Below are 27,999 nucleotides of genomic sequence, written 5' to 3'. Positions count from 1 at the left end.
ACTGACCGGATTTATTACAACTGCTTTTAAGGAGCACAACTTTGTTGAAACAACATGTGACACTACATCCCATATTTGTCATAGTAATATTATAATATGGTTATGACATAATTATGATGCATTTTGTACAAGATAAGTTATGTGAGGTGTCATTGGAAAAATTATGATTTGCTGAATATGATTATCCTATTTGTATGCCTGTATCATTTTTGTATCTGAAGTTATGAATACTGACTAGGGATCTGTATTTCAAATGGGCTTACTCTGGAAAACACCCACAGACAGCCTTTCAGGTAAACCAATGAAGAAGCCAGACAGGGCTGATAGCCCATCAGCAAAGACAATGGACTGTGGAATAGCTTAATTTTCCTGTGGGCATTTTGACTACCCTGTAAACAATGGCTGCTATAAGACGGCAAAGGCATAGGATCAGACCACATGAATCTAGACTCCATCTTGGGATGTCAGTACTTTTCCACAAACGGGTCTGGGAACCAAGTTTTGAAACAAAGGGTTCCTGCCATATTCTAAAACTATATAAGCCAGGGACTGACATCATCTGCTGTTTTTCACTCCCCACACAAAAAGACACCTGGAAACACCTGAGAAAAAAAGACTGAACCGGGGGAAGTGCTGGACCAAGGCTAAAGGGATTTCTTCATGAAGACCTGTATATGAAGACGTGAAAAACCCAAGCTCTAAGACTAAAGCTGCTTGTGCCTTAAGAATCTACAAGTCTGCCTGTACCATCAGTTAGGGTGAGAATCTGCTAATTCATATCCAATCTATGTAGTATATTAATTTTAGTTTGCATTTTTGTTTACTTGCTAGGTAATCTGCTTTGATCTGTTTGCTATCCCTTATATATCACTTAAAATCTATCTTTTGTAATGAATACATTTATTTTATGTTTTAATCTAAACCAGTGAGTTTGGAGTGAAGTGTGAGCAGGGGAGGCGAACTTTATGCGCTTACGCTGTATCGTTCCCTGTGCACCACAAGATGGCATAATTTTAGGTTTATGCTCCGGGGGCACGTGCGTGCCTAGGGAGCTGAGAGTTACCTGGGCTTTAGCCCTTCTACTGTTGGTTCGTGTAGTGGCTAGTCAGAAAGCCTGCATGTAACTGCAGCTGGGTACGTCCCTACCTGTGTGAATGCTGGAGGAAGTGTAAGGCCAGGAGCATGTCTGCAGTTTGTCACAGCAGCACAGTGTGAGAGGGAGCCCAGGCTGGTGGGTCAGAGGGCTCGATGGTACCCTAATTCCAAGTGATACCCCAGGGGGGAACCATCACACAACATATGGCTTTGTTCTCCCCCTGTGCATGCACAATTTCCATTAATATTAATGAGAGTTAAGCAAATATATAGAGAACCCTAATCGCCTCAAAATGGACAAGCTACTGTTAAAAGCACATTGGACTGCTCTTTGCCAGTTACATTTATTCATGTGCAACACTCTCACAAACAAATCACGCATGTTAGTCTATCAAAAGTTCCAGCTTTAGGAGGCCAATTGTGATTTTTAGTGTGCTGCCCCAGTGGCCCACTTCTTTCTAATGCTGCCACGAAGATCCAGCACCCTGAACTAACTGACAATTTTGAAAGGTTGTACACAATACATTAGATTCAAGGCCAGTTGAGCCAGCCTCAATTTTGTAGATTAGTGTGTATAGGTCAACAGCATCAAATTTAGTGCTGTGGTGTTGCAGTTTATCTTGTCACTGAGGATGTAGAGCATCTGTACTAGCTCTCTTATTAAAAATACTTAGGAAATTCTTATTGGTAATAAAACTTGAGGTGCACAGATTTTAGCCATTTTTCTAAACAAAATAATAGTCTCAGAATAACAGTAAATACAGACACAGTGACAGGAGAACTGCCACATAAATGGAAATAGTTAAAAACATCTTAATGTGTTTTACATCTTCTTGCAGTAGTACCCATTGCTCTCAAGCTTCCCCCACAAGATGACCTGTCATATTACCACAGATCAGGGCTAGAGTTTGGAGTATCCTCATGGGGATAAAAAGTATTCCCAATTTTCTATGTAAAGAGCTGTTCTAATCTGAAAAGTGACAATGCAGGGTTCCATGTTTATTTTTTCTCAATGTTTTCCAGATCAAATCTGCTCATTTTCTTCCAGTCATGCAAACTCAACCTAGGTTTCTGAGAGAGAAGTTGGGTTCTTTCCATTATATATTTCATCAGTAATGTTAGGCTCTGCACGCAGAGGACCAAATTCTGATCTCAGTTACACTAGTATAGATCAGGAGTAATTCTACTGACACTTCAGTATACTTAGGGTTTGTCAACGAGAAAGCTTATAAATGTACTTATGCCAATATAGGTTATTCTGACTTGGGAAGTAAAATAAGGTATACCACCTTTGTATCGGTACCTCTGCCTTCACGCTAGGGCTCATACCAGTATAAATATTTTAGTTAAAAAAAAAAAAAAAACACACCCTGAATGGACAGTTATATCAGTAAAACCTTTCTAGGGTAGTCTGGGCCCTATTCTTAATTTAAACTGATGTAAATGGGATCTGAATTTCCTCACAAATTAGGTTCTTATAGTAACACCTGGGCAGCCCTATCTTCATTCAAGAAGCTTCTCAGACGGTAGTGGGTTTGCATAGATATAACTGAGTGGGACATAGTAAAATGCTATTTCTGATGCACAGGAAAGAATCCAGCTCACTCCTTTTCAGCTGTGTTGATTTTGCAGTCCTAACAAAAGTGCTAAAATATGTAGTTAAAATGTTTTGCCTGTTAAGTCAGCAACTACAATTCTGAATGTGCTGAAGAAACTGTCATTTTATTATAGTAATTTTTCAGAATAGAATCAAACTTTAATAGACACCCTATAGAGAGTGGAAATACAACTAAAAAAAACAGACTCACCAAACAATATGGAAAAACAACGGGGTTAGTTTAATCCCAAAGGCAGACTCCATGCTTCAGCATTTATAATTTCATTAGCACACTACATGCTGAGGTAACTCATGGGAGAGAGAAATCAGGGATCCTACCAAGGGGAGTGCAACTTTTGGGAGATATTCTATAAAGCCAAAACCCACAAATAACGAAAAAAATTAAAAAGGTCTGAGATTACAAAATTGATTAAATGCTGCAAGTTCTTTTAAATCTAGTGAGTTTTAGTGGTTATACAAATAAGGGAGCAGTAACACTGGCTAGAGCAAAGAATGTTACTATGGAAGGTTACAATTCAGTTCTGCTAATACAACTCAGCCCTGACCTGCAGTAACCCTACTATTCCAGCCCTGTGCTGCTCTAGATTATGACTGCCAACCATGTGGAATAGTGTTAAATTGTGGTGTGGGTTTATGAGGTGGACAAATATCCATAAGGGACAAGGCTGAGACCACCAAATCTCATTTAATAATGTCAGCAGGAAGGGAAACCATATTTGATGGGCCACAGAACATATGGCAGAGCAAGGCTCTCTTCTTGCATACCGTCTATGCTACCCCAATTTAAACTCTTGGCTCTCATTAAAAGAAAAAAGGGAAAAAATTAAACAAAAAATATAATTAACAGGAATTAAGGTTGTAAGTGTGTTTCAATGGAGTGCAGCTAACGACAACCCTTTCACTCAACCAAAAATTCATGTAAGTGATACCCTGTCTTTGTTAATTTCACCACTCTTAGGGGAATATCCCTCTGCACTCCCCCCTTTAAAAACATGCAGTGACTGCCTCTTTTCCACCTGATTTCTTTGTTCCTGTGTTTTAAATTTAATCAGAATACTTTCAGTACCAATATCCATGTTTGTTTCTCCAACAGAATCAGAAATAAAAATAAAGCTGAAAGCACATAACTATAATGCAATCTGCAATGCTATATTCTGCTATATTACTTTTTGAGACATCTAACATATTCATGCTATTTTTTTATGTTAGAAACACACACACACGCACACACACGCGCGATGTCAAGCAATGGAAATCAAACTTAATAAACCAAGCAACCTGATCCAAATGCTACATAATAAATTAGTTTAAAGCCACTAGGAAAAAAGCCAACATCCCCATATCTCTTAAAATGTATTTCAATGTACCAAGAAATAAAGATGGAAAAAAATCAGTCACCATTATGTTAAATATTTATTGCTAAAACAATTAATATTTTCCCTAGGTGTTTCAGACTGTATTTTTAAAACAATCTTACCAGCTATGCTATAAAGCAAAACATAGCTTAGAGTGCCCTCTATCTTTTCCTAGAAGTATTTCAGGAAAATACTCATAGATGTCAGCTATGAGTTCTGTTTTCAAAAATTCAAATAAAATAGTTTCCTTGCATGTGCAGAATTATTGTTACAATTTAAAATGCATATTAAAGCACTGTTTAAGATATTCCTATATACTGTTTAAGGAAATGATTTTACATAAGAGAAAAGTATATACTTACAGTGCCATTTCAAACTGCTCAAGCCACTTTTTCTTCAAATCTTTAGTTTTGCAATAAAATTCCAACCCATTTTGTCCTTGTATGTGGATGAGGTAGAAGCCATAAGACCACTGTGTGAAAAGTATGGCAATTCACTGGTTAACAATTTAATATTCAGGCAGAACAAAGACAATATTTTTATATTCATCGTATAACACCAACCCTGAGTTCAGAAAAATGGAGGCCATACTATTTTGCACCTCTGTTCAGTTTAATAATAGCTCATTCATATCTCTTCATTACATCAGAAATTAACATAGTTGAAGCCCTTTAACAGTCATCTACTTTAAACCACAATGTCCAGTGTGGTTTTGATACTATATGGATTTGAAATTTAAAAAAATATATATACAAATTGCTGAAGTGTGGAATATTTCATACACTCAGGACCTACGGATTTCAAATATTTAATAGTGGCATATATTTTGTATGTAGTAGTAATATAAACATTTACCTTTTTATTTTCTTTATCAGTGGTGGGATTATTTGTGATTTTGTACTTCTGAAGATCTATTATTTCCTTCATTTCATAATTATCACCTCGCCGCTTGCACACAATTACAGCTAAATCAAATAAGAAGATATGCCTATGAAAATATAATATATAAAGGGTTAAAAATATTGTCTGTATGCCAGTACACTAATCCTTTTAAAATAATACACTATCATATTAAACATTGCCTGGAGCACTTATGATTTTGAAAGTTAGCAATTAAACTATTGGGTAACAAAACATGAACCACTTAAAGTACTTTTGCAAGAAGTGCATAGGGATTTAGATATTAATGTAATGGCTAACTTCTCATGAACCACTTTGAAAATTTACTTCCTTTGCATTAATGTTAATAGGAGCTATGTGTGTACAATGAAAGGAGGATGTATGCACAAGAATTCCTGAACTGACACCAAATTTCACAGGCAGATGCCATGCTGTATTTTACAAGAATTAATCTAATACCAATCCTGTCTTTAGCAACCCAAGTACTGTATCTATAGTCTCACCTGTCTTGCCTTGCACGTTTGTCTAATGTAGTTATCCTTATTTCACCATCACCTTGTGGTCTTCCATACATTAAGAGAGAATGGTTCTAAAAACAAAAAAAGGAAATAAATTCATTATTTATGCCAGCAGAAGAGTAAAGATAATATCTGACATTCAAGTGTCAGTTGGTTATTATACTACAAAGCCAGATTCTCCAAGAGTCAGAAAGAACTTGGCACCTTTTGGTCCTTCTAAGGATGATAAGGCATAAACAAACTCCTTTTATTCCACCCTCCAAAGGACTTGGGGCACTGTGCAACAAAATTGATTTAGCTGCATGCATCTAAGGAAATGGAGAGGAAGTCACTGTATACAGATATCATTCCAGGCCAGCCAAAAGAACAATACATACACATACCTGAATTTTACCCAGGCTTCTAGTATTATATAAGATGGTAAGGAGCAGTAATTTCAGTAAAGTAGAACAATGGTGAAAAGCTGGGATAAACAAGGGTGTAAATATAGCCTATGACATACCAAATTCTCTATTGATAACTGAAACTGTTTAATTTCACGGAGGGATTCATTATCTCTCTTCACTTCATTTACATATTGAGCCAAGTCCTAAAGCATAAAAAAAAGAAGGAGGGGGGAATATTTCAGTCAGTAAAATTCCAATACATTATTTTAAGCAACTGTATTTATCTTCCTTATTTTGCCTAATCTGCACAATAAGACTTTTTAAAAGTTGTTTTAAGTGTTCGGAAGTTGTTGATATACCTGCCTAAGTATGCAAGATTTTAAAAAACGCTCTCTATTAAAGCTGGGCAGAAAATGATATTCTCATCCTGTAAAAATTTTGAGACTTCAAAAAATATTCACATTCTGCACTAAGAGGAAATCTAGACCTTTGGAATTTTTTTTTTCCTTTGCCAAAAAATGACCCCCGGAATAGCCAACAGCCCAATGATTCGGCAAACTACCTAGGATATCGGAGACTCAGGCTCATGGCTGTGATCCAAAAAATATTTAATTATTTATCCAAAGTGGAAGAGCTCCAACTGGAGAGACTGAGAGCGACCTACCCCAAATCAGCCAGGCACAAAGAAGCATTGCTATCAGCTGGGCTAAAAAAAAATTAATAGCTAAATAAGGAATGTCATTTCCACCTACAAGAACCAGCGTTTAAGTTAAAGGTGGTTTGCTCCACCCTGGTGTAGTGCTTCTTTCAGTCAGGGATTGGGATACCTCCTTTGGTCTTGATATTTGCACATGATTTCAGAGATCTGATGACAACAAGGCCTGCGTTAAAGATGTAACCACGTCAAGGCTCTACTTGCTCCTATATGCAATAATCATGGCTAGGTTTAGTAGGGTGCCCAAATATCTACAACTTCAAAACCCAGGCATACAATGAGAGGGCAGTAACGTATGAATAGCAAAATAGAAGGTATTTCATAGCATACCAACAGCCAGCTTCCTCAGATCCCAGGAACAATAATGTGCCTGACTGACACTGGGAAATAAATCTCTTGCACCTATGTGTTGGGATCTGGAAAAAGTTTAGGTATGATCTTAAGCCCTGGACTAGTATATCTTCTATATTTGTGCATTGAATGTGCTGGTAAATTTGCGGCTTATCTTTCTCTATTCAACATAAAGTGTTTATCCTCATTTGTGTGTCCTCAGAAGTATATAATCTGTAATAGCTAGGAGCAAAAAAATTTTAGGAAATTTATGCTAAATGGAACAATTTTCTAACATATTAACCAGGAAAAGGATAGAATGGGAAAATATAATGAAAACAGTAACTGAACTCAGTGCACAGCATCAGAAGAAAAGGAAACTAAGGGCTAGTCTACACTTACGAGCCGGGTCGACGCGGTGAGTTCGACTTCTCGGAGTTCGAACTATCGCGTCTAATCTGGACGCGATAGTTCGAACTCCGGAAGCGCCGCGGTCAACTCCGGTACTCCACCACTGCAAAAGGCGGTGGCGGAGTCAACCTTGGAGCCGCGAACTTCGATTCCGCGGCGTCTGGACGGGTGAGTAGTTCAAACTAGGGTACTTCGAATTCAGCTACGCTATTCACGTAGCTGAATTTGCGTACCCTAGTTCGACCCCGCTTCTTAGTGTGGACCAGCCCTAAGAGAGTACAGCTAGTTGCAGAGGGAATTGCAGACTGCCAAGGAATACAGCACCAAACATGTAAGGAGATACTGCTATTTTAAAAAGCACTTGCTTGTGTCATTTGCAGTAGCATGTGGAGTAATGGTCACTAGGAGAGATATTAATGCCTTCTAGCCTAAGGCAACAAAGACATTACTAGGATATAAGTTGTGAGGAAAGAGAATTGTGTTTATCTCACTGGGAAACTGTTAACCAAAATTTGAGGCGATCTGCAGTAATGGAAGTTTTACCCATTTTGTAAAAGACTAGTAAAACTGGGAAAGGCAAAATTTTTGGTTAGGAGGCTGAAAACTACGGGACAGAATGTAAAAGTTAGGATATTACAAGTAAATAGAAGCCAGCCATCTCTACTCCATACCATATAAAACCTATTAACTCAGTTACTAAAACCCTGTGGCAATATCCTTGATTTAGCCTCCTTACATGAGAGATTGTGGCTAGTTAACAAATATTTGCTAGCTCTATTGTGAAGGAGGTCCTGCAATTCAGCTGAAAATATACTGTGAACTTCACTTCTGCATGCCTGTGAATTCTGAAAAAGGCCCCAACCATTTTAACTGGCAGTGAAGATGTAAACATCTACCTGCCATGGCACACTTACCTTCATTGCATCAAGTGCCAGCTTCAGATTTTCCTTCTCCGTTGGGTTAGTAGTGTGCTTCACCAGTTCCTATTTGGCAAAATGCAGGGATATTTCTTATAACAACTTTTCACTCAGCCAGCTGCCAATCAATTTATACATTTATCACTCAAATAAAATGACTACTGTGCACTGGTCATATCTTGACAGTATAAGAATGTTAAGCTATTTGCTATATTTTAAAAGATACATAGCCCATCTAGAATCTAGAAAAATTAATGGGTTAATTAAAAGCAAAAAAGAAAATCAAGAGAGAAATAAGAAGAGGACTATATGTTGTAACCAAAAATAATACACCGCTACCTCGATATAATGCCTCCCAATATAACACGAATTTGGATATAATGCGGTAAAGCAGTGCTCCACGGGGGTGGGGCTGCGCACTCTGGTGGATCAAAGCAAGTTCAATATAACACGGTTTCAGCTATTACGTGGTAAGATATTTTGGCTCCCAAGGACAGCTTTATATCGAGGTAGAGGTGTATATTGCTGAAATACTAGAAAATGGTGGGAATAGATGCTTCTACTTAAAAGTGCAGTTTTTCTAGCAATTTTTGTGGATATTTTTCTCCTGAAAATACTGTAAAATATTTGGACACCCCTTTACATACCTGATTGTAGTTTTATGATGCCTCATACTTTAAAACACTATGAGTGACATAATCTTTCATATCATTTTTTCATAATATACAATTTGATTATATTGCTTTGGTTCAGGTCTCAAATGTTTTAAGAAAGTGGTTCTGTCATCAGTTTGGTTTGTTTGTTTTTTTCATGATTTTCCGTTGATCAGAATATTGATGACTTGCATTTATATAGATATATTTCAAGAAATGTAATAAGTTTGAATTACACAAAGCACTGCAGAGTCAAAATTATGCTTAACATAAAGGTAGTAGCTCTTTTTAAAATGACATTTTACAAGCATCAGCAGGGTTGACAATCTAATACAGTAATATATTTCTTTGCTGCTGAACTAATGAGTCTCCTGGAACAGCTATCAAATTAAATTTATAAGACTCTCCACCCTCATTATAGGACTAACTGTGGAAGCCAAGAGCTTTGTGGGTTATAACAAGAAGCATTTCACAATAAATATGGTTTTATTATAATTTACTATAGCAAGGAAGTATCTTAAAGAATGGTATAATCTCATTCAGCTTAGTCTTTGAGTGTAGTGGTCTACATTACAAAATCACCATTCTCATAGTTTGCCACCACTAACTTTTAAATAAGTCATTAAATGAAGAGTGATTGTTATTCTCAGATATGCTTCAACTGTGTGGAATGATCACCACAGAGAAGGCTGAACTGCACTGGATTTAACTTCCAGACCGATAAGTCGCAATTCAAGTCAATAAAAATGTTAACCACTGTCCTTTAATAAAGACACTGAACCCTCATTATAACAATCCTCTGATGATAAACCATCACAGCTTTGCGCTTAATCACTTTAATCTTCAAAAATAAAGTACCTGCAGCAGCAGATGATATTTCAGAACTCGTTGCATAGGAACCACTAGAAGATCCCGCAAAGTAAATTTCCCATTATTGGCCCTCTTGGAACATTCCTAGTTTTTAAAAATAAAATTAAAGATTGAACTGTGATTCTTTGGGGGGAAAAAAAGGTTCGAAGTACACTCCTAATTTTTTTAAGTAGACATACAAGTTTGCCAGATCACCCAGATATTAGGATACTAAATACCATCATAATGAGGAAAAAAGCATCTCCATAGTGATAAGCTGAACCAAAACCCTGGCTCAGAACATCCCTGAATTTTGAGGTATCCAATATCTGGATCCAGAACCAGATCCTATTCTTCAGGTGTTCAGATAGCAGAGTGATGACTGTGGTATAAACACTGTATTAGAGATAAGAAACCACACAGAGTTTTGTTGATTTGAAGCTGTGAGCATCTATAAGAGCAACAGAGATAGCAGTTGGAATCATTCTGGCTAGTGCCCAGCAGATAGTTCAAATGCAACACTGCAGGTAAATAGAAGACTCATTGTCTTATTAGATGTAGGCATAAATAGCACAACAGGCATGACAACTGTGTGGGGATTGAAGGTAACTAGTAAACCTAAAAACTAGAAATCCTGTTTATCACAGGTGGGATCATCAAACTCCCACCCTGCACATTCACTTCCCCACCAAAGCTGATGGGCAGTATGCTGTGCCCTATAAAAGGCTATAGCTGATTATCCAAAGAGAAACTGTGCTTCCAAGGTTGTCTGAACATCTCGGGTGGTGCATCTTACACACGATCCCTTGTGCAGAGATGTGCTGAGGGGCAGAGTTTAGTCTTTAAATGTTATTCTAATTATAACTAACATATTTTACTCTCAGCTACCTTCACGCTCACCTAAAACACTACGAGAAAAAAAGTGTTTCACTGACAAAACCACTTCTTGGGTGAAATCCTGACCCCACTGAAGTCATTAGTAAGACCTCTTCTGACTTCAGTGGGACCAGGATTTGACCTCTTCTGTCTCTACCTGACAATTTAATTTGGTCAGTTACTCCAGTTAAAAAGGAAAAGAAAAGAAACGTATAGACCCACATGTCAGAATGGACAGTTTTCTTTTTGTGGGGGATAGCAGATCTATATCTGTATATAAAAAAATAAATATCAGTACCTCTAGCTTCAATTTAACATCTTCTTTTGTCTTAGAAATGTTGTCTAAGCAGGATATGGCTGTCTCCACTTGACTGCAGTACTGCCCATAAATAACCATTCTAAACCAAAGCAAGAGAAAAAAAAACAAGAGGGAGGGTGTGTGGGTTTTAAAACAAAACAAAAACAAACAAAAAAACAAGTCTTTGTTCACACTTCACAAACCAAATATATGGGTCGTATTCTTCCCTTCAATTGGGAGCTGTACCTACATATCCAAACATAATAACTTGGCCCTAGATGTGTATTACAAAGCTTCCCCAATAATATAATGAGGTGCATGTTTGAAAAATACTAAAGATCATAATCAAAATGCTGTAAAATCATTTCAATTCACTTTAACATTGACATGCATACACTGACACAATAAAGCATTTGTTTCAGGCTGCAAGGCAATGTAACTGCTACTTAACAGCACCAGAGCCATTAGTATTTACAATGTTAAGAGATAGATTTCAAAGGATGCAATGAATAAATTCTGTTACATAGGATTAGCCCAGGATTAATAACATCCATTCTTTTTACAGCAACAGTAGGTTTTGCAAACTGATTTAACAGCTTCTATTGAGTTTACATTCCATGAGGCTTTGGGTCAAGATAATAGCTAACATATGTAAATGCAAGAAATTCTTAACAGCAGTCAGAGATCAGCATGGTATCCCACTGGTTGATTTTTGTAAAGCTACTGGAAAGAATCCAGGTTTGTACCAGGAACTTCCTGTTCCCTTCAGTAACAATTCATTCCACTCTTCTCAAACTGTTCTAAATCTTTAGAGGTGACTCCTCTTTAAACTGTAAGCTCCATCTTTGGGGATCTACAAGCCTCAGTTCTTGCCTTCTATTTTTAATCTTTCTCCCTCTTGATCATCTTCTGTTTAGCATTAGGTTCCACATCAAAAGTGATGATACTAACTGCACATCTTTCACCTTTAATTATTATTTTAAACCTATACTGCAGTACAAGTAGATCTAGACCCAGTATCTCTCCTCCCTTGACAAAATAAACTTGTAGTTTCCTCTCAGCTTCCTTAAGTTACATTGCTTCTTTTGGAGAAAAGGAGCATCCTGAGACACAACTCCTGCTCCTGTAGTTCCCCTCTACACTCAGACCTGCCATTTGCTTTCACTAACCATATCCTTCCAATAATCACCCTTTCCCTCAGTCTGTCATCATCTACACGCACACACATACCACTGCCATAAGCTCCTCCTCTGCTGAAACCTTCATATATGGGTTCATTTCCACTCAATGTGATTATGGCAACTTCCTTTCCCATCATCTCCCCAAAATCCAGCTTTCCAGATTCAGGCGTTTTCTGTTAGCTTATAGCTGCTTTCTCACAAGCATTGTGTGACTGCATCAACCTCTTCTCAAACAACTCAGTTGGCTCCCCAATTATTTCAATTTCCAGTTCAGAAGTGACTTCATTAACACCTTCTATGAACCCCCTAAGACTCTCCTCAGCCTGTTTTACTCTTCTTTCTGTCCTCTGGAATGCTTTGCCTGTATCTTGCTGCCTTATTTTATTTCTCTCCCCATCTCTGCTTATTTTATCGCTGTACCCATATTGTTTATCTCCATAAAGCATTCGAAGATCGTTTTTATGCCAGAAGCTGTGCAAAATAAGTTATATGATTTCATATAAAATATGGATGCTATTTTTAAATGAAAAAGCGGTGACAAAAACACTTGGGGAAAAAATGAACAATCCATTCTATAAAATAATAATAGCACTTCCTTCATACTTTCCACATTCAAAGCCCATTGCATATACTGATGCTGTTACCCATAGATATTCAGTCCAATTATATAAATGCTTATGAAGTATTTAATCATAGAGAAACACTTCAATGGACTGAGTGTAGGTTATCACTAAAGTATGTAAAAGTTAGTGTATAAATATTACCTTTCCTTGTAGTTAATAAAAATTTGATACAGGTTCTGGTCATTTTTGTTTACAATGGAGTCAAAAATGTCCTGCATTAGACTTCTGTGGGTTTTCACCAGTTCCTTAAAAACAGTAATATAAGAAAAAAAATGTAAATGCAAATAGAACCCCTAAAGCTTCCAGAATGAAGATTAGTGTCTCCGTGTATATCTGTTAATTCCAACAAACTAAGACACAGATCACTTATGAGTAGCTGCTACTTTCAACATTTGCTTTGAAATGCCAGATCTTCCATACAACGTGACAAGGGAAAACTAAACTCAGAGACCTAATAAAGGCTAATTTATTCCAACTTGAAATGTGCACTGTTAGTTCATCTTCATTTTATAATGATAATTTTAAAATTAAGCAAGTCAAGTTAACGTTTTAGTGACAAGACAAAAGTAATGATTCGTTTCCCTGAGCTGTGGAAAAACAGTTTTGTACATTACATCGGTCAATTAGTGGCATCCTGGTACTAAGTTAACTGCAATCACTATAAGTGTCTTGATACAATGGACTGCTAATGGGACAGGAAAAAGACAAGGATGCTGAAGAAATACTTGAGACAAGCTATACTGCGGCAGAAATTTTAAGATTTTCAGTTCAAGACCAGTATATAAAAAACAGTACCTAATAACAGTCAGAGCTACAAATGCAATATATAGAAATGCTTCAAGGTGAATATATTAAAATAGGGATATATTTTCCCAAACTTGTGCAGGACTTTAACTAAACTGCCATGGAATCAGAGAAACAAGGTGGGTAAAGTAGTATCTTTTATTGTACCAACTTCTGTTGGTGAGTGAGACAAGCTTTCGCGCTTACACAGAGCTCTTCTTCAGGTCTTGGAAACGTACTCAGAATGTTACAGCTAAATAATGGTGGAGCAGATAGTGTTTAGTAGTAAACACATATTTCAAGGGACCAATCATGGTGAAGTGGCCCATTATTTTCCTTAAAGGACTCAAGAAATACTGTTAGACCATATCTATACTACAAACTGTGTTTGACACAAGTTACATCAGCGAACAGCCACTGAAGTTAGTACATCACTCATGTGCATATCTGGCTGCTCACGTAAGTGCTATGTGTACTCACTAGGAGTGCTTGTGTCGATGTAAAGTGCGGCGCATCACAAGTTGGTATCCCAGTGTGCCACAAGCCACGGTCCAGCACAATGCCTTTTAGGAAACATTCACAATATGTTGTAGGAAAGAAATTACTTTCCCAGGGATCTCTGGAGCTAGAGGTCAAGTTCTCATGATGTAACTTTCTCCATCCAGCAATATCCCCAAATTTTTGTGCCTTTTTAAAAAATCCCCCAAACCTGTGGAGGAGGAGGATCCGGGGAACTACAGACCAGTCAGCCTCACCTCAATCCCTGGAAAAATCATGGGGCAGGTCCTCAAGGAATCAATTCCGATGCACTTAGAGGAGAGGAAACTGATCAGGAACAGTCAGCATGGATTCACCAAGGGCAAGTCATGCCTGACTAACCTAATTGCCTTCTATGATGAGATAACTGACTTTAGCAAAGCTTTTGATACACTCTCCCACAGTATTCCTGCCAGCAAGTTAAAGAAGTATGGGCTGGATGAATGGACTATAAGGTGGATAGAAAGCTGGCTAGATCGTCGGGCTCAACGGGTAGTGATCAATGGCTCCATGTCTAGTTGGCAGCTGGTATCAAGCGGAATGCCCCAAGGGTTGGTCCTGGGGCCAGTTTTGTTCAATATCTTCATTGATGATCTAGAGGATGGCTTGGACTGCACCCTCAGCAAGTTTGTAGATGACACTGAACTGGGAGGAGTGGGAGATATGCTGGAGGATAAAGACAGGATACAGAGGGACTTAGACAAATTAGAGGATTGGGCCAAAAGAAATCTGATGAGGTTCAACAAGGACAAGTGCAGAGTCCTGCACTTAGGACGGAAGAATCCCATGCACTGCTACAGACTAGGGACCGAATGGCTAGGCAGCAGTTCTGCAGAAAAGGACCTAGGGGTTACATGGACGAGAAGCTGGATATGAGTTGACAGTGTGCCCTTGTTGCCAAGAAGGCTAACGGTATTTTGGGCTATATAAGTAGAGGCATTGCCAGCAGATTGAGGGACGTGATCATTCCCCTCTATTCGGCATTGGTGAGGCCTCATCTGGAGTACTGTGTCCAGTTTTGGGCCCCACACTACAAGAAGGATGTGGAAAAATTGGAAAGAGTCCAGCAGAGGGCAACCAAAATGATTAGGGGCTGGAGCACATGACTTATGAGGAGAGGCTGAGAGAGCTGAGATTGTTTAGTCTGCAGAAGAGAAGAATGAGGGGGGATTTGATAGCTGCTTTCAACTACCTGAAAGGGGATTCCAAAGAGGATGGATCTAGACTGTTCTCAGTGGTACCTGATGACAGAACAAGGAGTAATGGTCTCAAGTTGCAGTGGGGGAGGTTTAGGTTGGATATTAGGAAAAACTTTTTCATGAGGAGGGTGGTGAAGCACTGGAATGGGTTACCTAGGGAGGTGGTGGAATCTCCTTCCTTAGAGGTTTTAAGGTCAGGCTTGACAAAGCCCTGGCTGGGATGATTTAGTTGGGGATTGGTCCTACTTTGAGCAGGGGGTTGGACTAGATGACCTCCTGAGGTCCCTTCCAACCCTGATATTCTATGATTCTATAGCACTTTTCAGTGTTTGCCCTCTACAGGATGCATGATTCTCCTGTCTTTGCAGGCCTGCAGGAAGTACCACAACAATGGGGCGACATGAGTATTTGTTCAAGGACAGTTTTCTGAGGGGCATAATGAAAAACAATTCAAGGTTGTTGTTGGTATTCATAGAGCAGCTGCAGATTGTAGAGGACCACCTCTGAGCCCAAGAAACAAGCACTGACTGGTGGGATCACATCATAAAGCAGGTTTAGGATGAGGAATAGTGGCTGCAGACCTTTTGGATGCAAAAGCCCACATCACTGGATCTATGTGCTGAGCTCACCACTCAATTCTCCACTGAGGGATGATCACAATTTGGAAGCTTGAAATGCCAGATTGCTACCAATCAGTGAAGAAATCATTTTGGAATTGGGAAATCTATAGTGAGGGGCCATTGTCATACAAGTCTGTAGGACCATTAATCATCTGCTATGCAGGACTGTGACTCTCAGCAACCTGCAGGAAATAGTAGATGAATTTGCAGCAATAGGGTTCCTGAACTGCATTGGAGCAATAGACGGCATGCTTATCCCTATTTTGGCATGAGCTCACCTTGCTACAGAATACATCGACAGAAAGTGTTATTTTTCTCTGGTTATGCAAGCATTGATGGATCACCAGTGGCCAAGGAAGGTGCACAATGCTCGCATCTTTAAGAACACAGGACTGTTCAGAGAGCTGCAAGCAGGTACATTCTTTCCCTGCTGGCAGATTACCATTGCCGAAGTTGAAATGCTGATAGTGATTCTGGGGGACTCACCCTACCCTTTGCACCTCTGGCTCATGAAGTCATACACTGTCCACCTCAATACCGCCAGGAAAGTTTAACTATTGGCTCAGCAGATGCAAAATGACAGTTGAACGTGCTTTTTCTAGATTGAAGAGGCACTGGTAGTATTTACTCATTAGATTGGATCTCAGTAAGAAAAATATCCCAATGGTTATAGCTGCTTGCTGTGTCCTGCATAATATTAGTGAGGCAAGCTGCCACCAGGGTAGAGGGCAGAAGTGGAGCATCTGCCTGCTGACTTTGAACCTTGTGTCTACAAGGACTATTACAAGATCGCAACACAAAGCTATATGGGTGAGGGAGGCTTTGAAAGAGCATTTTAACAGTCAGCCACAGCAGTGTTCTCTGGGCCTGGAGCTTTGGTGCTGCTAAGAATTGTAAAGCATTTGCTGTACTATTATGAACACGACTAGGTATTTTCCTGAAATTATGAATATTGTGATGTTAGATGTGCATTTACAATTACAGTTTGCTTTGATTATCTCTATGCATTCTGCAGTATTTGTTGTGAACTAAGAAAGATAAATTTCATTCTCCACAAACTGAACTTTACTGAGTGGGGGAAAAACAGTGCAGAAAAATCAATGTGCAAAAATAACTACAGGCAACATTACACAAATGTTTAACATAACTTAACAGGGTGATAATTTAAAACTAGAAAGGATTTAAATATTTATGTTCATTTGAGTGCACAGATATAGACCATTGGGGCTACAAATAAAAAGACTGTGATTCACAATCTGTGTATGTGAAGCTGTGGTTTTCCTAGCTGTTCTCTGGCATGGAGTGGTAGGGATACTGATGTACTCCGTGATGCCATGTGGTATGTTTGGGAGTGTAGGAAGCAGTGACTGTGGAGTTCTCCAAGACTGAAAAAGGTGGACATATAGGTTAACCAAGGTCTGCAGCATTTGGTTTGCTGCCTGTCAATTCCCATGCTGTTGATCATATTGACCCCCCCCCAGTCCTTTCTTCATTGTCCAATGCAGCATTTCTCAGTCCTCTTCTTTCTCCTTGTCAGGGTCAGGTGTTCTGCAGGTGTGGAAGGGACACCCTCTCAAGGCCACCATGCCCAGAAGCTGCTGAAAAAACAGGCAGGTACCACTGGATTTACAGTCACAACAGAAAGGGAACCATATGTTTCAAAACTCCCTACCCTTATTCCTATGGACACTTTTAACAAGAAATGCTTATTCACACTTAAGCTTTGGGTCACGTCAGCACAAACTGAGTATGGCCTGCCAAAGGTGTGGGGAGGGAGGATTTTCTGTTGCATGAAGCTATAAAATTTCAGTCTCTATTTCCATGGTTACAGCTATAGAGCAATGGCACTGAATACTGGCACTATTTTTCACAGGCAGTAGTGATTTGAGCGGATATCTCACTCCTGAAGGTGACAAAGGCACAGAGAACACAGCTGTAACTGGCATCCTGAAGCCATCCAGGCCCATACACCCTCAAGCCTGTTGATTGTAAAGGTGCCAGCCGAGTGGCATTGGAAAGTGTCCTGCCATGGAGGAAGAAATAAGACAGCCATCCCTAGAAACCTTGAGGAAAGGATTGCAGAGTATCTTCATGAAATTTGTATTGAGATTGCTCAGAAGGATAAAAGGGACATCCCTAGACATGTAAACAAAGTGCTCCACATGGCTCCACTTAATCCATGGGGGAATGAAAGCACATGCCAATTCTACCACTGTTTGTATTACCTCTATCACTTCTTATATGATTAAAACAGTGAAGCATCAATGCCTTTTTCTTGTTCATTTGGGGATGGGCCAGGCACCATCTTTAAGGGTAAACATTGTAAGGAAAAATGCATGCACAAACTTACTCAAGTTCCCTTCCCCTTCATTTGGCTCATTCACGTTCACCTGGCAGGACTGGCTGCACTGTGGAGGAGTCTTAAACAGGTCCTGATTTGCAGTAAGGCTGGATTCTCCTCCCTGCACTCCACACTCCTTTTCCTCACTGTTCATGGCAGGGGTCTCCTCTGAGGTAACCACAGTAGTCTGTGGAGTCTCCACCAACTGTGACATGGAATTCCTGGTAGAAGCAGCATGTCTGTGGCACAGCATCAGATCTACTGTTGGCCTCCCTGGCTTTGTGGCCTCCCTGACAAAATTCCTTAAGTTTCAAGCAGCATTGCTGCTGGTCCCTGTCATACCCCGTTGTCTGCATCCTCATGCAATCTACTTGTAGGTGTCCACATTTCTGTGGCTGGTCCATAGCCACGCTTGCACAGCCTCTTCTCCCCACAGATCCAGGAGATCCAATACTTCCTGTGTTCTCCAGGCAGTGGTGCATTTAGTATGTGGAGCCAGAGTGGTCAGCTAGGCAGTTGCACGCAAGAAGGGTGAGCTACTAGGTATGCTTGCCAAGGTGGGCAATCCAAGAAAGGCATTCCAAAAAACACACAGGGGGCTTTAAAGGGGGCAGGGAGGCTTCTGGTCTCTGTGACTCCTGGACAATGGAGTTTAAAATTGTGGTCAAAGCGATCACTGTTGCGGGGAATGGCGCATTATGAGACAGCTGCTAGAGGACCTCCAGGTTCAACACAGGTTCCTATACTCGCACTGTGTTGACCTCAGTCAGGCAACCATGGTTCTACGCCAATTGGGGAGGTGGTTTTACTTCCTCCTTAAAACAGGCTGCTTACATCAGCCAGAGACAAATTCAAGTGTAGACACATGCACACATAGGTTCCCATAAGGTGGCTTACATCGAAGTAACTGTGTAATGTAGAGCAGACCATAGATCAGGCCTAAGACAGTTACTAAATTCCTGCAACTGTAAGTTACCAGCCCCAACTTAAAAAAGTATGAATTACACCTTTTTTTGTGAGTATGCTGGATTGCAAAGTCTCCAAAAGTCAATGTGATATCCCAAAGCATATGGAGTTCACACAGGTAACCTCAACACATTTCAACTCAATAGGAAGTTTCTTAGGCCTGGTCTACACTAGGACTTTAATTCGAATTTAGCAGCGTTAATTCGAATTAACCGCGTACCCGTCCACACCAGGAAGCCATTTAATTTGATCTAGAGGGCTCTTTAGTTCGAATTCGGTACTCCACCCCGACGAGGGGAGTAGCGCTAAATTCGACATGGCTGTGTCGAATTAGGCTAGGTGTGGATGCAAATCGAACTTAGTAGCTCTGGGAGCTATCCCACAGTGCACCATTCTGTTGACGCTCTGGACAGCAGTCCGAGCTCAGATGTTCTGATCAGCCATACAGGAAAAGCCCCGGGAAAATTTGAATTCCTTTTCCTGTCTGGCCAGTTCGAATCTCATTTCCTGTGTGGACGTCGTGGCGAGCTCAGCAGCACTGGCAACGATGCAGAGCTCTCCAGCAGAGGAGTCCAGGCAATCTTAGAGTAGAAAGAGGGCCCCAGCATGGACTGACCGGGAAGTCTTGGATCTGATCGCTGTGTGGGGCGAGGAGTCTGTGCTTTTGGAGCTGCGCTCCAAAAAACGGAATGCAAAGACCTACGAGAAGGTCTCCAAAGCCATGGCACTCAGAGGATACAGCCGGGATGCAACGCAGTGCCGCGTAAAAATCAAGGACCTGAGACAAGGCTACCAAAAAATCAAAGCGGCAAAGCGGACGCCCGAGCCCAGCCCCAGACATGCCGCTTCTACGAGGCACTGCATGCCATTCTCGGTGGGTCTGCCACCACTGCCCCACCAGTGACCGTGGACTCTGAGGATGGGATAGTGTCGACGGGCAGTTTCTCGGCGATGTTCGCCGATGGGGAAGATTGGAAAGGGTTTGTGGAGGACGAGGCAGGTGACAGCGCTTACAATACTGCTTTCCCCGACAGCCAGGATCTCTTCATCACCCTCACAGAGATCCCCTACCAACCCTCCCCGGCCGTTATCCCGGACTCCGAATCAGGGGAAGGATCAGTCGGTAAGTGCTATAAACATGTAAACATTTTTTTTTTTAAAAACAGGAATAAAAACTATATGAAAAGAAGGTCAATACATATGGGGATCAAACAGAAATCCTCTTGGGACAGTTCCACGAAGCTCTCGTAGAGGTACTCGAAAAGCCTTCGCAGGAGGTTCCTGGGGAGAGGTGCCTTATTGGGTGCTCCGTGGAAGCACACTCTTCCGCGCCAGGCTATCCTCAGGTACAGTGGGAGCATGGCCTCGACGAGCATGGCAGCATAGGGCCCTGGTCTGTGCAGGGATTCACGCAGCATGCGCTCTCTGTCTCTCCTAGTGACCCGCCTCAGGATGATCTCGCTCGGCGACTGCTGCATCTAATTAGGGGAATTACTGTAATGTTACTATTGTGAATGCTTGACTTTTCCTTTGCATAAAAATGACCGTCGTTTAACAGCAATGTGGTGGAGGCTGCAGAGGAAAAGCATACAGGGATCTTTCCCGGGGACAGCCGCGAGGGGCTGGAACAGGGTCAGACTTTATGCTTTCCAGATTGCCTGCAGCAGGAGGGCACTGCTATCCATTAACTGTTAAGCAGCCTAAAGTTTACGGCTTGCCAGGCCTGGCTGCTACACGGATTCTGCTGTCCTGCCCCGCTTGTCCGATCTCCAGTGCAAGACCCCAGGCAATGAAAGCGAATGCCGAAAATTCGAACTTGTCCTGAGAGCACATGAGATAGGTGCCCTGTATGGTCTTGTTCACAGAAACTGAGTAGACTGTGTTCAGTGTTCGCAAACATGTATCTTTGCAAGGAAATCACTTCCTTTTTCCCATCACACAGCTGCTGCTCTTTCTCGACCTGCCCCGGCATCCCCCTCACAGAGGCTGGCGCACATTAGGCGGCGAAAGAAAAAGACTCGGGACGAGATGTTCGCTGAACTGATGGCCTGCTCCAGAGCCGAGGCGGCCCAGCAGAGCCAGTGGAGGGAGACCCTCTCTCAGCAGCAGCGCTCACACAGCGAACGGGAGGACAGGTGGCGGCAGGAAGACCAGCAGGCGACTCAAACGCTGCTTGGACTAATGAGGAGCAACGGACACGCTCCGGCGCCTTGTGGATGTTCTGCAGGACCGCAGGCAGGAGCAGAGAGCCCCCCTGAACTGTATCTGCAACCGCCCTCCCCCGCCACAAAGTCCTGTCCCCCACTCACCCAAAATCACAAGAAGGAGGGGCGCTAGGGGCCGTGAAAACTGTCACTCCACCCCAGCAGAGCGCTCCTGTACCAAACAGCTCTCATTCCCTAAAGTATGAGAATTGCTTCCCTTCCTGGCTCACCCGATCCAAAATCCCAGTTTCATCCCCCAACTGTGTAGCTGAGTATTAAAAATAGTTTGCTGTTCATTGCTGTTTCCGTCATGTTTCTTTGCAGAAGACTTTGTGTGAAGGGGAGATAGGGGTTTGTTAATTGCATAGGACAGCCACCATTAACAGGGTACAGACATGGGGGCAGGATCAACAGCAGGTCACACACAGAGTGCAGTCACTAGGCACCCGGGTCACTGTGGGAGGTGTCTGCTGCCCCAGGTCAGTCTGGGAGGTGTATGCTGCCCCAGGGTCCGAGCACCTGGCATCCACAAATGGCAAGGCACGCTGCCCGTACCATGCCCTTCCACCCTAGCCATGAACCTCTCCGATGCCCTGAGCCCCAGCCAGAGCCATCATCCCCCTACACCTACTCACCCTTCCCACACACCCCTCACCCCTTCCTGCAAACCCACCCCTTCCTGCACACCCTCCTGTAACCGTCCTCCCCCCAGAGACCGCTGTAGGAGCAGGAGCCTGTCAGTCCTCGAGTGTAGAAGCGGTCTGTACATCACTGCACACCGTACCCACCACAGTCTGCGTCCCTGTTTGAACCCTTTAACGCGAATTCGTTAGTAAAGAAAACTTTGTGAATTAAAAATGTTCCAATAAATTTATTTTTAAACGTCTGTTGGAAGGGGGGAAACCTGGGGAACGGGGTATGTAACCGCTGAAAAAAGTCAATAGTAACTGAAACAGGTGCAGGTTCAGTTTCTCTGTAAAGAGACTGGACAGTCATAGGTTACCCTGCTCTCTGAGGAACCTAGCTTTCAAAGCCTCCCGGATGCACAGCGCTTCCCGCTGGGCTCTTCTAATCACACGGGTGTCTGGCTGAGCATAATCAGCAGCCAGGCGATTTGCCTCAACCTCCCATCCCGCCATAAAGGTCTCCCCCTTGCTCTCACAGAGATTGTGGAGCACACAGCAAGCTGCAATAACAATGGGGATATTGGTTTCGCTGAGATCCGAGCGAGTCAGTAAGCTCCTCCATCTCCCCTTGAGACGTCCGAAAGCACACTCCACCACCATTCTGCACTTGCTCAGACGGTAGTTGAAGAGCTCCTTGTCACTGTCCAGGGCGCCTGTATAGGGCTTCATGAGCCAGGGCATTAGCGGGTAGGCTGGGTCCCCGAGGATTACTGTAGGCATCTCCACATCCCCAACAGTTATTTTGTGGTCCGGGAAGAAACTACCTTCCTGCAGGCGTCTAAACAGACCAGAGTTCCTGAAAACACGCGCGTCATGAACCTTGCCCGGCCACCCGACGTAGATGTTGGTAAAACGTCCCCTATGGTCCACCAGTGCTTGCAGCACCATTGAAAAGTAGCCCTTTTGGTTAATATACTGGCTGGCCTGGTGGGCCGGTCCCAGGATAGGGATGTGAGTGGCATCTATAGCCCCACCGCAGTTTGGGAATCCCATCGCGGCGAAGCCATCTATGACGACCTGGACGTTTCCCAGGGTCACTACCTTTGAGAGCAGTAGGTCAACGATTGCGTGGGTTACTTGCATCACAGCAACCCCCACGGTAGATTTGCCCACGCCAAAGTGGTTCGCTACTGACCAGTAGCTGTCTGGCGTGGCAAGTTTCCAGAGGGCTATGGCCACTCGCTTCTGCACAGTCAGGGCTGCTCGCATCCGGGTGTCCTGGCGCTTCAGGGCAGGGGACAGCAAGTCACACAGTTCAAGGAAAGTGCCCTTACGCATCCTGAAGTTTCGCAGCCACTGTGATTCATCCCAGACCTGCAGCACTATGCGGTCCCACCAGTCCGTGCTTATTTCCCGGGCCCAGACTCGCCATCCCATAGCATGAACGTGACCCATTGCCACCATGATCTCCGCGGCGCGGGATCCCGTGCTTTGTGAGAGGTCTGTGCCACTCTGACACTTCATGTCCTCACCGCGCTGCCGGAGCCTCCTCGCCCAATTTCTCAGCAGCTGACTGTGGAAGAGGTGGACGATAAGGTGCGAGGAGTTGACAACGGCCATAAGTGCAGCGATGATCGCAGCGGGCTCCATGTTCGCAGTGCTGTGGCGTCTGCGCTGTCACTGACCAGAAAAGTGCGCTAACAGATTTCCCGCCGGCGCTTTCAGGGAGAGAGGGCGGGAGTGACGGTTGAATGACGACAGTTACCCAAAACCACCCTCGACACATTTTTCCCCCAGCAGGCATTGGGGGCTCTACCCAGCATTCCAATGGGAAGCGGGGACTGCGGGAACTGTGGGATAGGTGCCCAGAATGCACCGCTTCCAATGTCGACGCTTGCCCCGTTAGTGTGGACTCACAAAGTCGAATTAGTGTCCTTAGTGTGGATACACAAATTCGAATTCATAAGGTCGAATCCACAAATTCGACCTAAGTTAAATCGAACTACTCTTGTAGTGTAGACATACCCTTAGAGACTACAGAATTTTTTATTTTTTTTATTTTATTTTTTACAACTTTCCCTGTCAAATTCTGAGTATAAGGCTGTAAGCTACATTGATTTTTAAATGTCTTCAGTGACAACACATCAAGGGCAGATACCAATGAGAATCTGAAAGCTTGCTATAAAAAGTCTCTTCAGAAGCATTCCTGCAAATCAAAATACCGTGTAAACATTCTCTACATTGATTCAACGTTCAGGTGCAATAGGCTGATGATGGTCATGTGCTTTGTAAATTTCTGAAGAGATGTCTTCCATCTTATCTACACAAAATATGATCTATGTTTCTCTATTATACATAGAAGGATGTGAGGAAATTCATACATGGTTAATGTTTAACTTAAATTCAATCAATAAAATACTTGCATGTAACAGATCTTCTAAGAGTTACTGTATGGTTATAGTGCCAGATCCTCAGCTGGTATAAATCAACAAATATACTCCAATGTACATGAGCAGAATATCTGGTCTATACTATTGCTGACAATCTACTGTGGCTGTATGCAAAAAAATTTTCCTCACAGTAACTATAAAAAGATAAGGTCTAAAATCATTTTCACTAAAATGTACAGTATCCTACTACATATTCAAAAAAGCTTTGAAGGGAATTTGCACATCACACTTCAAGTCACCACTTTTTTCAATAGCATGTGACTGCACAAAAATGATAACCAGACACAAATTCTCTGCCTTTTTCTTTAAGTATACAATTACTTACAGGAATGTTGATGAACACTATATCAAACTCTGAAGCTGAGAGAAATCTTTTCAATGGCACCATGAAAAACTGTTAAGAAAAGTGAACATTGACTGGATTAATATATTCTCTATTCCATTATACAATTACATTACTATATAAATAACTATTCTATTAGCATAAAGTTCAGTGGCTTACTTTCTCTATTGACTCCAAAGTCTCTGTGTATTTCTCTTCAGTCTGTTTTATTTCAGCAAGGCAACAGCTTCTTATGTCATTTTCAGTACATTTCTGCAATTAGAAGCAAGTTAAGTTTAATTCATTTGTGGTCACCTCTTGTACAACAAACTCTTTTATTTGTTTACGGTTTGGCTATTAAGACACATTGCTTGTTGGAAATTTCTCAGTATTACAGCTTCAAAAGATTGTAACAACTACAAAGGGAATAGTTTTTAAAAGCACAATTAGCTGGCAACTTCTAGAATTTTAGTAGTCCTTGAATTTTGATAACATTTGGCATTCAGTATGTTATATTTTAAGGTAAACAACACCTTAATCCTTCTTATATACTTTTTAAAATAATATAATGAGATTAAGATGAAACATAGATCCATATTTATTTAATTTGGGCCTTCATTCACAACAGTGAGCAGTTACTCATAAAAAGAACAGGAGTACCTGTGGCACCTTAGAGACTAACAAATGTATTTGAGCATAAGCTTTCATGGGCTACAGCCCACTTCATCGGATGCATTGACTGGAACATATAGTAAGGAGATATATATACACACATACAGAGAACATGAAAAAAGTGGAAGTTGTCCTACCAACTCTAAGAGGCTAATTAATTAAGAAAAAAAACTTTTATGGTGATAATCAAGATATCCCATTACAGATAGTTACAAGAGGTGTGAGAATACTTAACATGGGGAAATAGATCCAATGTGTGTAATGGCTCAGCCATTCCCAGTCCCTATTCAAGCCTAAGTTGATGGTGTTTAATTTGCATATTAATTCAAGTTCAGCAGTTTCTCGTTGGAGTCTGGTTTTGAAACTTTTCTGTTGCAAAATTGCCACCTTTAAGTCTGTTACTGAGTGGCCAGAGAGGTTGACGTGTTCTCCTGCTGGTTTTGGAATATTATGATTCCTGGTGTCAGATTTGTGTCCATTTATTCTTTTGCATAGAGACTGTCCGGTTTGGCCAATGTGTATATATACATCTCCTTACTATATGTTCCATTCTGTGCATCCGATGAAGTGGGCTGTAGCCCACAAAAGCTTACGCTCAAATAAATTTGTTAAACTCTAAGATGCCACAAGTACTCCTGTTCTTTTTGCGGTTACAGACTAACACGGCTGCTACTTTGAAACCAGTTACTCATAGTAGTTAAAATCAATGAGACTCTCATGCCAGTAACTGCTGGTAGTAATGGGCTCGCATCTAATTTTTGTGTTTGTTTATAATTTTTCCTTTTACCTTTTCCTTGCATTTAGGTCCATATTCATAATCTGTTCTGAATCAAGGACAGTAGCTGGATCTTAGGGCTCTATCCTGCAATCTTTGTATGTTGGGTTTGTTTTTTTTGTTGTTCTTTATCGGACTCTGGGATTGCCTCACCCTAACAGGCCTGCTTCAGTTTCCTGCAGGTGTGAGATCAGCAATATAGTGCAGTTGGGGCATCACACAGAGCAGAAGCTGATGGTCATGTTAGATTTGAACATCATGGGCCCAATGCAACATTGAGCTTATTAAGGCTGTGCACAAAATGCATGCGCTGGAGTTCAGAATACCAAGGTATCAGAGTTCTTTTTCCAGGATACAGACAAATATGAAAGAATGTGTTTCAAAAGATTCCTAAAGAAACATTTGGGCAGGTGTTGACTAGCTTGGGGACTGGACACAATTCCTGGATTGCTCCTGCATGGACATTTATCGTTCATGTCATTGTAAGGATTGGATTCTCCACACCCCAAAAAACCTCAGCAAATAATAAAACAATAATAATGTAACTTGTCTCCCTTGAAGTCTTTCCACCTGTTCCCTACTTCCTTCCAAATTCTATCCAAGCTTCTCATTCACATCTCCAAGGATTTTCATGACTGCTGCTCTGCCTGTCTCTCAGCTCATTGCCTACTGTAATGAATCCATGTGCAGCAGACAAAGACAATTACTAGATACATTTGTTTCACACAGAGGAAGTCAGGACTAGAACCCTGAGACTTTAGCTTTAAAAAAACCACACTGGCCTCTAACCCTTGAGCTAAAGGAAGACTCCTGTAGCTGTTGATCATAGTAGAAAGTCTACATCCACTCCATAGTCTAGTTACTAAAGAGCAATGTCACTCACTCAGACACAAAAAGTCACACTACTATTCTCCAACCTCTTCATGTTGTCTGTGTATTTTCCCCCTGCCTATCACTCCACACCTTCTTTCAAGTAGTTCCCTACATCTGCCTCCTCCCTCCCACACACTAAACCACTTCATTCTCTTCCTGCAAATCCCTCCTTCAAACCTATTTCTTTCAGGCTAGTGGGAAAGATGCTGTGTGTGGTGCATTTCCTTATCAGTCTGAGGCAGAATGAAGTTCTCTGTGAGGATGCAGAGTCTGTCACAGTCAGTGGAAACCTGGTGTGTGGACATTAAGTTATGATTAAGAGCTGTCCCAAAACATGGTATTTCCTTGCTATCAAAGGTTTTTATTGGAGGGAAAGTCACACTTTACTTATGTCAGTTCCTTTTAAACAAGTTTTTGGGTTTCAAATTATTATTTTGATTGGAGTCTATCTTTAATCTCTTCTTTGTGAGCTATTTTGTAAATAAAACGTGTATGTATTACATTTCCAAAAGTGGTTTGTATAGCAACTGTGCAACCGTTATTTATGTTGCTGAGCACTAATTCATGAGAGCAGCCCCAATGAAGAACCCAAGTAAACAGGACTGATCTTGTCTGTTAGTGCTCACACAACACAAATTAGGGTTGCACAAGCGGGCCATTTTTGTGAGTGTTACTATTTAACACATCAATTTGCCATCTATAGCAGATGCTACAATATCTTGGAATTTGAATGCAGGAAGTCATGACAATGGTCAAAGGGACTAAAAAGGGTGGGAAAAAACCCAACAGTCTGCTCAGTACACTGAAAAAATTGTTCTGTGGCAGCAGTCTGCTGGTACAGGAAACTTAAGTACATCAAATAAAAAAGGAAGGTATCGTTTTAAACTGATACTTATTCTTCTCTAA

At 41.5% G+C, this 27,999-nt stretch overlaps 1 protein-coding gene and 1 long non-coding RNA gene across 2 annotated transcripts in view; one reads left to right on the top strand and one right to left on the bottom strand.

Annotated features, from left to right (window-relative positions):
* VAV3 (vav guanine nucleotide exchange factor 3) overlaps positions 1-27,999 on the bottom strand; it is a 236,388-nt gene that overhangs the window by 113,636 nt on the left and 94,753 nt on the right. The window contains exons 6-15 of the mRNA XM_039484962.1: positions 24,954-25,046; positions 24,777-24,845; positions 12,867-12,970; positions 10,922-11,021; positions 9,757-9,852; positions 8,243-8,311; positions 5,989-6,075; positions 5,472-5,557; positions 4,924-5,056; positions 4,431-4,540 (exon numbers count right to left, since the gene is read on the bottom strand). Coding sequence (XP_039340896.1) covers positions 4,431-4,540; positions 4,924-5,056; positions 5,472-5,557; positions 5,989-6,075; positions 8,243-8,311; positions 9,757-9,852; positions 10,922-11,021; positions 12,867-12,970; positions 24,777-24,845; positions 24,954-25,046 — 947 coding nt within the window. The remainder of the gene's footprint in view (positions 1-4,430; positions 4,541-4,923; positions 5,057-5,471; positions 5,558-5,988; positions 6,076-8,242; positions 8,312-9,756; positions 9,853-10,921; positions 11,022-12,866; positions 12,971-24,776; positions 24,846-24,953; positions 25,047-27,999) is intronic.
* LOC120370375 lies at positions 138-18,129 on the top strand. Its single transcript, XR_005583719.1, has 3 exons — positions 138-758; positions 17,402-17,478; positions 17,742-18,129. It is a non-coding gene; the product is annotated as an uncharacterized LOC120370375 (long non-coding RNA).

Source organism: Mauremys reevesii, linkage group 8, assembly GCF_016161935.1.
Source record: "Mauremys reevesii isolate NIE-2019 linkage group 8, ASM1616193v1, whole genome shotgun sequence".
Lineage (NCBI taxonomy): Eukaryota > Metazoa > Chordata > Testudines > Geoemydidae > Mauremys > Mauremys reevesii.
Note: the sequence above shows the minus strand (reverse complement) of the source record. Positions and strands in the feature narration are given on the sequence as shown.